The sequence below is a fragment of the Oreochromis niloticus genome, linkage group LG12 (genome assembly GCF_001858045.2).
Source record: "Oreochromis niloticus isolate F11D_XX linkage group LG12, O_niloticus_UMD_NMBU, whole genome shotgun sequence".
Classification (NCBI taxonomy): domain Eukaryota; kingdom Metazoa; phylum Chordata; class Actinopteri; order Cichliformes; family Cichlidae; genus Oreochromis; species Oreochromis niloticus.
In genome coordinates, this window is record NC_031977.2 from 35,227,417 (window position 1) to 35,239,841 (window position 12,425).

At 40.8% G+C, this 12,425-nt stretch overlaps 1 protein-coding gene across 5 annotated transcripts in view; it reads left to right on the top strand.

The window, feature by feature from the left end:
- slc4a4a (solute carrier family 4 member 4a) overlaps positions 1-12,425 on the top strand; it is a 61,849-nt gene that overhangs the window by 13,074 nt on the left and 36,350 nt on the right. For all 5 annotated transcript variants that reach the window (XM_013270916.3, XM_005451543.4, XM_003444476.5 and 2 more), the window contains exons 4-5: positions 526-699; positions 11,947-12,082. In XM_013270916.3, coding sequence (XP_013126370.1) covers positions 526-699; positions 11,947-12,082 — 310 coding nt within the window. The remainder of the gene's footprint in view (positions 1-525; positions 700-11,946; positions 12,083-12,425) is intronic.

Genomic DNA, 12,425 nt, shown 5'->3' on the forward strand with positions numbered 1-12,425 from the left:
TAATATAAATGAAAAAGATGACTATAAATGTCGATGCATAAATGATGAAACCTGACAAAGTAACAAAAACTAAAACTGAGCATTGTCGAACAGTAACAGCTGACATGAAGCGAACAAATCCACTCAGGAAATGAACTGAAACTAAACTGAATTACAAAAATAAAAACTTAAAATATAATAACTGGTTTTTACTGATTAATAAAAATGGTGGGATGTAGAGCTTTAACTTTTATCAGTTCCTGAAATGAGGTGTTTGAAAAGCACTGCTTTAACATCTGTGTATTTAGTGCATTTTAATGCTTTAGAACAATGTAACTGTTTTCCTCATTTAAATGATTATAACGTGTTGAACTGAGGGCTTTATTCACAGGGTGACTATGAGCTCCAGCACAAGCCTTCATAGATATTCTGGCCTTGTTGTCATTTCTGCAAAGCTCGGACGTTTGTCTTTGCCGTATCATGGCGCTCTGAATTTGTCAGGATGTTGCGTGTCAGAGTTCATCTTCCTTTCTGCTTTATTTACAGGTCACCACACCATTTACATCGGCGTGCATGTGCCCAAGAGCTATCGACGTCGGAGGCGTCACCGCCGGAAAACCGGCCACAAGGACAGAAAGGAGAAGTTGACGGAGAATGTCTTTGACAAGTCGGACACAGAAAACAACGAGGAGGCCAGCAACAGCATCCTCAAACCTCTCAGTAAGTTCTGATGGACTCGGTGTCAGGCCTGATTAGAGTTCACGTCTGTCTTTGCTGAAGGCTGCTCTCTTTTCCAGAGAAAAACGCCTCTGTGACTCTGCGTGACCTGAGCAAAGTTGCTGAGTCCACTTAGTGGCCAGAAATAGCTTTGGATGTCCTGCTAAGTGACAAGTCTGCCTCGACAGAAGACAGTGAATTTTCTTAGGAAGTTGTGGCTGTGAAGATGCGATTGCAGTAGTGCTGAATCGCCCTGTGGCTTTGTCATAATTTTAGACATGAATGTGTCTGTTTTGGGTATACGGTAGCATGTATGCTGTATGAGCTGGTGTTTGTTTTTTGGTTGCCTCGACCTTCTTAGGAGTGTAAAGTGCAAAATGCCCTCAGGCTGCTGAGATCAGTGGATGCTCAGACAAGCAGCTCTGGCCAGTTCGGAGGAAAGCGATGGGAGAGGCGGGTTATACTGGGTGACATAAAATGTTGAACATTAAAGTGTAAGCAAAACTCTTAATGATGTCAGCATTTTTCTCAGTCACTGCTGTGTTCAAGTTAAAGTTTCAGGTCAAGTAAGACTAAAGTCCTTCTAGCACCAGAAAGTTTTAGTGACGTATTAAGTCACAAAGAGAAAAACTCATGACTTCTAAAACTTAGCCAAGTAAAACAAACTGAAAGGAAGCTCAGTGTTTTGGTTGAACTGTATGAACATTTTGGTGAAGGTGGGACTCTTCTGGCAGTTTTTGGAGAACCAGAGGATCATAACGCTGATCAGTCCTCGTGAAAACAGCTTAAAATGCTCTCGCGTTCTGCCAAGTCTTATAATGAGGCAGACCGCTGTCATTTCCAGAGAATGATGCATTTTTACACATGCCTGCATGCGCGTGATGTGACAAGAGGACTAAAGCGTGCCAAAACTGGATTTCACAGTGTGCACACATCACTCCATGACAGGGATTTTCATAAATCCAATCACAGAATAGATTACAGCCAGCCCATCTGGTTGGTGCTGGTCACTGTCGCCGTGCATTTTTAGCAAAAATTGTGAGTTTTTTGGGGATTCTGGGATATTTTTTAAATCACAGTTAGGATTATTTACCAGCATGGGGTTAAAGTCAACTGTAATTGGCTTTTATAGTGTATGAATTCATTTTTTGGGTGTGTTTGTTTAGTAAAAGCTTTGTGTTTTTATTTGTTTAGTGCAATTAGAGAATCTGTTATGTTTTAAAGTCCGTGATTATTCATCATCAGTGATAGCTCACTTCTCAGCAATACAGGTTTCTTATAACAGAGCAATGTTAGTGTGGGTGGTTCCACCTTGGCGATTCTTTAACTGTGTGTTCAGTCACTCAGTTTGCTTTAGTTTGTGTTGGTGTAACTCGGTCATATGTTACTAAAATAAATGTGTGTCAAAGGGAAGAAGGCCATCTTTTTGTTCCTAAAAATCTCTGGTGGAGTCGGGCCCGCGATGGGGGAACGTCTGAAACCTTACGCACTCTGATTTGTTTACAGCAACAAAAGAAATTCTCCATTTATGGAAAATGTGAGTATGCTGGTGATAAAACGTGAGCGCTGATGTTTTATTAGAGGTCAACACTGTTTGCTGTGGACGGTCTGCTGGCTCCTGTGGGTGAAATGGTGCGAGTGCAATGATGTTATGGAAAGTCTGTCATGGAACACCACAAACGCAGAGCATACGATACAGTTGGTGTTGTTGTAGAGTCGTTTTATCGTATGTAAACAGACTTTTGCACATTGCGTTGATTTACGTCCATTTACTACACTGTTGCCAAAAGTCTCTCTTTTTAAAATTATTTACTGATTACTTAATAGATGAGTGCCAATTGTAATGTCAAGCTTAGCTGCATATACTTTCAGATTTCATTGTCATCATAGTGAAATAACATGAAACATCCACTGATCGATAGACTACAGGGATGCTTATGCAACCGCTGACTTGATAAACTAAAAGCAATGCAGAAACAACGCCTCAGATTTGCACATTTTATACAAAAGCAATGTTTTCTGACTTTACAATGCTGTAAAATGTTAATACCTTTTAAGCTACCTAAATGAAAAAGGACCATCTCATGAAGAGGGAATAACAGAGTGCAGACAGCGCGGAGTTTTGGTTAAAACAAGTTCTAGAAGAAGAAGAAGCAAAATGCTTTAGAAAGTTATTGGATGAACATCAAAGTGTTGGAGCTCAGCAGTTATAATTGTTCATATAAAGCAGTAATGCTGGACTAGAGTTTCTATATAACTATGTAAAACTCTCTATTTTAGACCCTGCGGGAATCTTTTCATGTGAGATGGTGAAGTTTTTGTAATTTTAACCAGTCAATTCTTCAGTGGTAAATTTTTTTACACCCGTTTTTGGGGTGTGGTGTTCGGGTGGGGGTGGGGACTTTATTGCCCACCCTGATTTTTTACTCCTCAGCCTTAAAAGGCTGATGGAGTATTGTTGTCAACCAGGCGGGTGGTGATTGGGTGGGCGACGTGGACACCTACGTTTTTGAATGTGATAAGTCGAGAATGAAGCAACGCAAGAGTTTCAAATTGATACGATTCGATTGGTGCATCTACTAAAAATGCTGTACGAGTTCGAATCTTAGTGATCGCAAGGTTAGAGGTCAAAGGTCAAGTTTTCTGAAAATCTTGTGAATACGATAACTTGAAAGCATGGAGACGTAGAATTTTGAAATTCATACTGTATCACCGGCCATCGACAATATTTTTTAATTGATAAAATAACACAACTTACAGGTAATTTTAAACAAAAAAGGGTAAAGACAGGACAATAAAATAAAAAAGCTATTACCTTGAGGGAGGATTTCATTTAACATATAGGTTAACTTCATTCAGGGTCAAGCTGCGTACAGTTATGATCATTTCTCCTGCAGTCATTTCAGTTTTATTTATATAGTCAAATCAGAACAACAGTTGTCTCAAGGTGCTTTATATTGTAAAGTAAAGACTCTACAATAATACAGAGAAAATCAAACAACTCTCTGGGAGCAACCACTTGGTGACAGTGGGAAGGAAAAACTCCTTTTTAACAGGAAGAACCTCCGGCAGAACCAGGCTCAGGGAGGGACAACCACCCACTGTGACCGGCTGGGGGTGAGGACAGGGAGACGGGACAAAGACTCAGTGCTGAAGAGAGACAGAGACTGAAGAAGTGACCTGGATGAGTGACGAAACGTTTCTCCCACTGAAAACGCTACGTCCAGATTAGCAGGATCGACCTTTTGGGATGACCTTACCTGGATGATCGAGCATGCATCTTCAGGACGTGTATGTCAGTAACTAGAATTTTCTGTTCTTCGTCTGATGTTTCTTCAAAATGTCTGCAGTCTCAGAGTATGTGGATATGATCTCCAACCATCCAGCATTATCAGCCTAATTTTAAAAAAAAGTCTTTCACACATTCTTCAGTAACTGAATCCCCATCACCTCATGATATCCACAACATAGATTCTCACAAGTGTTATCCTCTACAATTGTACTGAGCTTCAGTTCCCACTGATCTTTATCATGTAAGGCGCTTTCTGATGTGTCTGTCATCACCTTTTTGTAAATATGAGATTATTTTACACCCTTAATCAATATTGGCTAGATTCAGTGTTTTACAGCCTCATTATCGTCTGCTGTAGAAACTTACTTAATGCTTTTATCCAGCTCTCTTCTACTAAACAGTCTTTATAACCTCTCAGGCTCTAGTAAACCATATTAGTGAATAGCTGGCTATCTGGAAAGGTTTCTACACTGGCACGTTGACCTTGTGAAGTTAAAGGCCTTAAACAATAAAAATAACATGATTACATTCATTTAAATTAAGAAACATTATAGTGATGCAGCTAAAACTCAAATTCAGGCATTCAAACACTGACAGGCATGCAGTAATGTCACACTGTTATTCACTCCATGTTTGTCTCTGTGGAAAACATGGCCGCCCCCAGGGGAGGGCCGTGTTCTTTCTGAACTCAAATCCTCTTGTTTGGTCAGATGGACACTGCAGGGACTGCAAGTGCGTCCTCCTGGCTACATGCATGTCCACTGCACAGCTTTCTGACCCTGCTCATTTTGATGAGTTTGCTAAATCCTAACCTTTTACTCATCTTTTTCTGCTCCGGGATCAAATGTTCTTTCAAAGTGGATTATAGGGATTACTTAGAAACTTTGCTTGCACACAAATAATGGCTTTAGTTTCTCAAAGTCACCGATAGCAAGCTGTGATTGCTATAGTTGTTTTTTGTATATGGATTCCCAAATGGAAAGAATGGAAACTTTTATGAGCCTTTCACTGTTTGATAAATGCAGAGATTTAACCTTATTCCTGAAAAGCATAAATGTGTGGCCTACAGTATGTATGCTATCCGAAAAACATTTCTAGGTAACAAGTTAACAAAATAACTATGTTTACACCTCAGGATGCTCTATGTGGTGCTTTAGGATTACCTTAATCCTAAACATAATCCGGCTGTTTGGTTATCTGGTCAAGACACAAGAAAGGGGGTTTTAAAAGAAACACTATACAGAACACTTCACTGTACTTTTGTGTGTGTGTGTTCACTGTAAAGCCTGCTCTAAATGATTAAAGTGCTGAAAACAATGGATAGAAATATTTTAAACGCAGGGAAACGATACTGTGTACAGAACAGCTGCTTGTTATTGGAAAATAAAAAATTCGACTAACTACCTAAACACTATAATTTTGTTTACTTTAGTTATTCTTTTTCTGAGACAAACTACTGAGACATGCATGAGGACATGCAGAGAGCTGGTGTGACAGAGGAGGATGCTGATCAGGTGAGAGGCAAATTCCCTAAAGGGAGCAGAAGTGCCATTAAACTATCGTCACGTAGTGATTTTCCAGTGATCAATGCCATAAACGGCCACTGGCAAGCTGAATATTTGAGGGCTGAACCCTTACCTGGATGCTTTTGGTATAATTTTGTTAGAGAAATTGTCTAATGAAGTGAGACAGAGTAGCTAGTACCAACTCATTTATTTTACTTGAAAGGAAGCAAAAGGATACACAGTGAATGTCTGTGTAAGTGCTCGCCCGGGCAATCCCGCGAGTTTCATTTATACACTTCCTCCAGTGTTATCCTGGGAACAGATATGTGTGAGGGTCTTACAGAGAAACAGTTCAGTTACATGGTGAAGCTGGACATCTGGATAAGAGGACATCTAGCAGAGGAACAAGGCCTGAGACGAGGAGAGAGAAAGATTCCTTCAGCTTACTGTAAAGAGTGTAGCATAGCTTTAATAATTTTTCTATCAAATATCTAATATTAATAACAATAATATCTCATTTTAGCTGTCTTAGTGATTATTTTAGCTCTTTTTGTCTAGTTCACTTATAGTGATTAGCTTAGTTATAAGTTAGCAAGCTACTGTAGTTAGCTAAAACATGGACTTTTTTAATGATCCACATTTAACTGTAACACAAGCTGCAGTGTGTCAAAATTTTGCACATACTTAGAGGAATATTGTAACCTAACAGTGCCACTTTTAACTTTTACAAAGTTTTCATTTGTTTTGAGGAGCAGTTCATCTGTAAAGAGTAGACAGGAAAGAGAAGAATAGGGCAGGCACCTGTAGCAAAGGGTCGCAGGTCACAGTCGAACCCAGGCCGCTGTAAGGCTGAATCAACTAGTGAGCTAAACTGTTACCCGTGTGGTTAAACAAGTCTCTATTTGAGAAAGTAATAAACAATCTGTTTAGTAATGCGCTACCCTCAGCACTGCCTGCTTATATCAGTTTAACATGTCAACAAGGTGGAGCTTGCTCCCAGTGGAGCTGTCGTATGCAGGAGTTAAGGTCCTGCATGAAATCAAGCTTTCTAACTAAGCAACAGCACTTTTATTTCAAGTCAATGAAACTTTTCTTGGGATGATTGTGGCTTGGAATCAAACTTACATTTGAGCTCAGTGGGGGCACAGAGAAAATGTGTTTTTTACATCCAGCACACCTGCAGACAGCACAGTGGTCGTTTCATTTCAGGTTATTTCCTGCAGCTGGAATTTGTTATATTGCCCACCTCAGCTATCACAGCAAAATACCAGAGCTGGATGTTCTTAGTATAAATACTGTGCTCTCAATGAATCACCCTCAGGGTGTCACTCTGCATTCAAGCCGGTCCCTGCTCACTGCCTGTGTGCTAGCTCCCCTGCATACTGAATGTCAGACTTGGTGGCATGGAAAACATTTCCTGCACTCTTTTTGCTTTGAATGAGGTGAAATGGAGACACAGCTATCAATGCATGTACGGCCAAAGACAATGAGCGTGTTACTACATCGCATGTTGCATTTACACTGCGCTGAGATTTTCAGAAAGGTCAGAGTAGATGGAAGGTATTTGTGTAGGATGCATGTCAAGAGTGGGACTCAACAGGCCTTTAGTGGCAGTCACACTAAGCTTTCTGCCGGGCAGCAGGCATTCTTCCTCCGTCCCCTATCCCATGAGCCTTTGCTGCTGGGACAAAGTCCTCTTTGTGTGCCCATGGCTCTTGGCTAGAGCACACAGAGCTTTGAAATTGCGTTTGAACGATGGGATTTTCATTTCTAGCCCTCCTTTTCGTGCATGCTCTCACCCCTCTTTGCTTTCACTCTGCACTGAGACTCAACCCGCACCCTCCCCACCAAACCCACCCACCTTTCTCTTAGCAACTGGCCGAGTAGAACGGTATTGCTCTGACACTAACACTATTTGTGTTACCTCTTCATTTTTATATTAGATCGACAGCATCTGTTTCTCATGAGAAATTGCAAAAATATTTGTGTAACAGCAGTTTAAGTTGCATGCTGCGTAAAAGTTTGGGGAATTCACTTTTAAAGAGGATTCTAATTTACAGCAACATATTTGTATTCTTTGACTCTATCATAGTAACTTTGGGTGAATCACAACTCAAAATAATCCATATTTATCTTATAGTGAGAACTGATGCAGCTCCTCAGTCTAGCCTCATCATTTGAGTCAGTTTTCTTCTGATTGTCTGCCTCTGATAATCAGCAGGGTTGAGCTACGATGACCATATTAAGTGTATCCCCTCTTGCATTTTAGACCAGTCTGAATCCTGAGCTTCCAGCTCACAGTGTTTCCTCCTCACCAAAGGGAGTTTTTCCTCCCCACTGTCACCAAAGCGCTTGCTCAGATGAGATCATGTGATTGTTGGGGTTTTATCTGTTATCTCTGTATTATTGTAGTTTTGACCTGGCAATAAAAAACGACAACTGTTGTTGTGATTTGGTGCTATTTAAATAAAACTGAATTGAATTGACTTGTATGTACTATGATCTTATTATGTGAAACTTTGGGCATGTTTAATGTGAACATCTACTCAGGTCTACATCAGCGTTTGATTCTTGATTCTTCCAAACTGCATGTCAAAGGATCCTTGGGCAAGATGCTGAACACCGAGATGCCCCTGGTGCATTCATTAGAGGGCGAGTGTGTGCATGAATGTTATGTGTTTGGAGAATAAAAGCGTTGTATGAATGTGTGTGATTGGGTGAATGAGGCTGATAGTATAAAGCACTTTGAGTGCTCAATTAGAGTAGAAAGGCCCTATGTAAGTACCGGTCCACTTACCATTGTATGAGGAAATGTGTGACAGGAAATAGGGACATTCATCAAAGCCCCTTTAAATGTGTTCCTGGCCTTATAATGAGGATTTTAGATGCCCCCCCTACACCTAAACATGCTTCTTTCTTTTCCCTCGTGTTAATTTATTTGCTTGTGTAAAGTAGTTGGCGATAAATGTATATGTAGCTCTTATTAGTAAAACCAAACTGTAAAGGCTGTAATTTGAAAATGCGGATAGATATAGTAGTGGATTACAGCTGTGTACAACTGCTTGCATGTTGGAAAAATCCTCTGGAAACAAGTCTCAACACTAGGCGGCCATCTTGAAACTGCTCCGGGAACTTATTTGTATTAAGGTGAGGTTGTATGGCTCTCTTTCCCCAGCATGTCTTTATCCTGTCTTCCTTCTCTCACCCCAACCGCTCGCAGCTGATGGCCCCGCCCCTCCCTGAGCCTGGTTCTGCCGGAGGTTTCTTCCTGTTAAAAGGGAGTTTTTCCTTCCCACTGTTGCCAAAGTGCTTGCTCATAGGGAGTCATATGATTGTTGGGTTTTTCTCGGTATGTATTATTGTAGGGTCTACCTTACAATGTAAAGCGCCTTGAGGTGACTGTTGCTGTGATTTGGCGCTAAATAGATAAAATTAAATAGAATTGTATGTGTGTTTATTTTATTTTTTATGTAATTGGCTTTTTAGAAATTGCACTTCAAGCACCATCGTAAATTCAGTTCTGGATTATTTGAGAGCTCTTAATATTTCTCTGCTGTTAGCTTTTCCTAACCCATGCTAAAGCTTATTTCTCCTAACATAATGCATTGGCTTCACGCGGAGTGTCTTTACTTTGAATTCACAGGAAAGACAATAAATACTTACTGTCCACAGTTTGGTTTGTTACACTTAATTCAACGTTAAAATATTTCACGATGATTTTTGATTAATTATTTTGCACATTTGCTGCTCCTCTGTTACTTTTTTTTGCGGCTTCTTTTTTAACCTGCAGTACCTGAAAATTACTGCAGTAGATCCTCAGTGTGTGGCCGCATCACTCGGCTCTTTGCACCCACCTGCCTGCCATTGTTTGCATGTAATTTTGTCCATATAGGTATTTAAAGCTTGTTTTAAATGTTTACTATAATCAGCCTAAATCGCTCTGGATGTGAGTGTCAGCTGAATGTGTGAAACACACGTGTGCTTTACTCCCTCTAAGATGTTATTAAACAGGTTGTGGTGTCTTAAGCTAGTTGCAGCTTGTAGAAATGAGTGAGTGTGTGTATGTGTGTGGATGTCTGTGTGTGTGTGCCAGCAGACAGTTTATCTCCTACCCAGTAATCTTACAGCTGCCTGTCTGGCTCATACCTGCTGCTGTTCCTGGGGAACAATCGGGAAACTGCAAGCCGTCACCTCCTTTACTATTTGGCCACTGCTGAGTGAATGAATGAATGAGTCAGTGTGGTGAATGATATGATGTTAAGTGTGCTTGCCAACATCTAAATTTGTCCAGCAAAGTAAATCCAGACTCAGCTCTTCTAGTTAACTTGTAATTGGTCCATGATGGTTGCTTCAGAAGCTCCTACAGACTCAAAAGATTAGGAAACAAAAGCAAATGCTTACTAATCACCTGTTGAGAAATAAAAATGGTCAATGTTAAATATATCCATCACTGTAGTAGCTCTCTGGTGCTACAGTATTAGCAAGCTGTTGTGTAATCTGATCAGCTGGCTTTGCTGTTATCACACAGAGATGCACACGAGTGTGAGCAGAGTTATAATTCTCTGACGATGAATTCCTGGATCTTTACCGTAAATCCAAGTCTTAACCCTGAAAAAGGGTTAATAATACAGTAGGTATGCAAGAACACCTCATTAGTAATGTCACATAGAGTAAACTCATTGTCCATATTAAACTTAGGTGGCGTTATCCTATATTTACTCGTTTTTTAAAGTTTAGTTGTACATGTATTGTTTCTCTTATGTTGTGAGGTCGATGCTGTGGGTGCGTGATGTGGTTTCCAGTGTTGTTGTGGTTGTGGTTTGTGTGAAGGTTTAGCTAGCAGCAGCCTCCTGCAGAGACGAATGACTGCTCAGAGCAGGACTGCGGCAGAAACTGTGACCGTAGTTTCTTAACAGGTAATAATTGTGTAGAAACACTATGAAAAAACAGGAAATTATTGCAACATTTTCCTGAGTTTACATTTGCCAAACTAGGGTAGTATAAAATGCATTTACCTTTAAACTTTGAAGCCATTTACTTTGGTATACTATTAAGTTCATGCGACTTTATAAGTACTTCACATTCAAAAATACATAAATTAGCATAGCTATATTAAATTGAGAGTATTTAAAAATGTACACAGCTTATGTTTTGCAGTGTACAGTAGAGCAAATCTTTGCTCTTTTTTTGCTTTGGTCTGGGCTACAATCTGAAGTTGCAAAGTTTCACCACATCATACATGTCAGGTTGCAGGAAAGCCAAATCACACAGTTCCTCCAGCTACACTGCACCCTGTGCCCATAGCCGGAGAGCCATTTCAAGCCCACAAAAACACGTTAATCAGTTATTGAATAACCACTTTACTGTCTAGCTGCGATGCGTGCTGTCATTTAAAAGCCATGGCTATCGATTCTGAATTTAAACATTTAAAGATGAGCACAAAAAATATCAGCAGATTAGAATTACAGCTCCAAACTGTTCACGCCACAACAATACTGAAGTTAACGTTAAATTTTAAGATCAGCAAAATGTTTAATGAAGACATGAGTTACTAAATAATTCTGATTATAAATGATAGTTGTGCTCTTTTAGGTCTCACTGTTCAGTTTTGGGCACTCTTGGATACTGTGCAGGTCTCTGTTTGTCTGTATATCGTAGCTATAGTGATGTTGTATGGATCCAGTAAAAAGTAGGGTTCAGATATTGTCTGTTTCACTCAGTGAAACACGCTGTTGTCATGTCGACTGTTTGCATCATGTTTAATACTGAGGAGTATTACACGCTTATTGTTCCTGCTGGAACTGTGCTGGGTTCACTTATGTGTTACTCTCTAAATATTCAAATGAGAAGACAAGAGGAAGGAAAGCCAAGCCTGAGCTGAAGAATAGACCAGTTTGTGAACCATTTCCTAATTGTTAATGAGGGCTTCAGGACTGCTTGCCAAGGCTGGAGGGCCAATGGCGAAGAACTGTTTGAACAGTGAGGGGGGGACTGGGGCTAGCTGTTGGGCCACTGTCACTGAGGGGGACCCTAAACCCAATCACCCCCCTCCTACCTGCTTCACAAAGTGCTGGAGCAGGCAACTGAGAGCCGCTGTCACTTCCACCGAAGATTTTAATGAGGGTCTAGCTGGTGCTTTGGGACTGTGGTGAGCCTGTGACACTTGCAGACGACCGTCTGTTAAGCAAACGCTGAGTCAGCTGACTTGGAGAGCAAAGGGGGGTCAGATTTTAAAGATGTCCAACAACAACAATAATCAAGAAGAGAAGGAGGAAAAAGAAGAGGACACTGAAGATAAAAGCGAGGAGGTCACGGTGAACACTGCGCTGCTTCCACCTCCTACTGAGGTCAATGTGAAGAGTCCAGCTGAGGACGAAAAGCCAGTGCCCAAGCCCTTGCCCAACGGGCACCACTGCCAGCCTATGAACCGCAGTATCTTTCCTCTCTCCACAGTCTCACCAGCAGCAGAGAGGATTCGCTTCATCCTAGGGGAGGACGACGATGGCCCGGCACCCCCACAGCTCTTCACTGAGTTGGATGAGCTGCTGTCAGTGGATGGACAGGAGATGGAGTGGAAGGAGACGGCCAGGTAAGATCCTCTCAAACGTGTGCATCTGCTTTGTTAAAATCATGTCCTTTCATGGAGTGACTAAAAATGTGAATAAAAATGATGAAAAACCAGCCTCACGTTAAAGTTTTTATCTCAAAATGAATGAATATATGTTTTTTATGGAGAAACAGTGAACAGACATTTGAAAACAGCTCCAAGTTTAAAACTGAGCTCAGAGTTTTACTGGTTTCTCCTGAGTGGCTCTCTAGTGGGATACACTGGGACAGAGATGGGATGATTGTTTATACATAATTAGCGGTGGATGAGTGAAGTTCAGAGTCTGTGGACCGCTGCTCGAGGCAGCCAATCAGTGATTCATTAT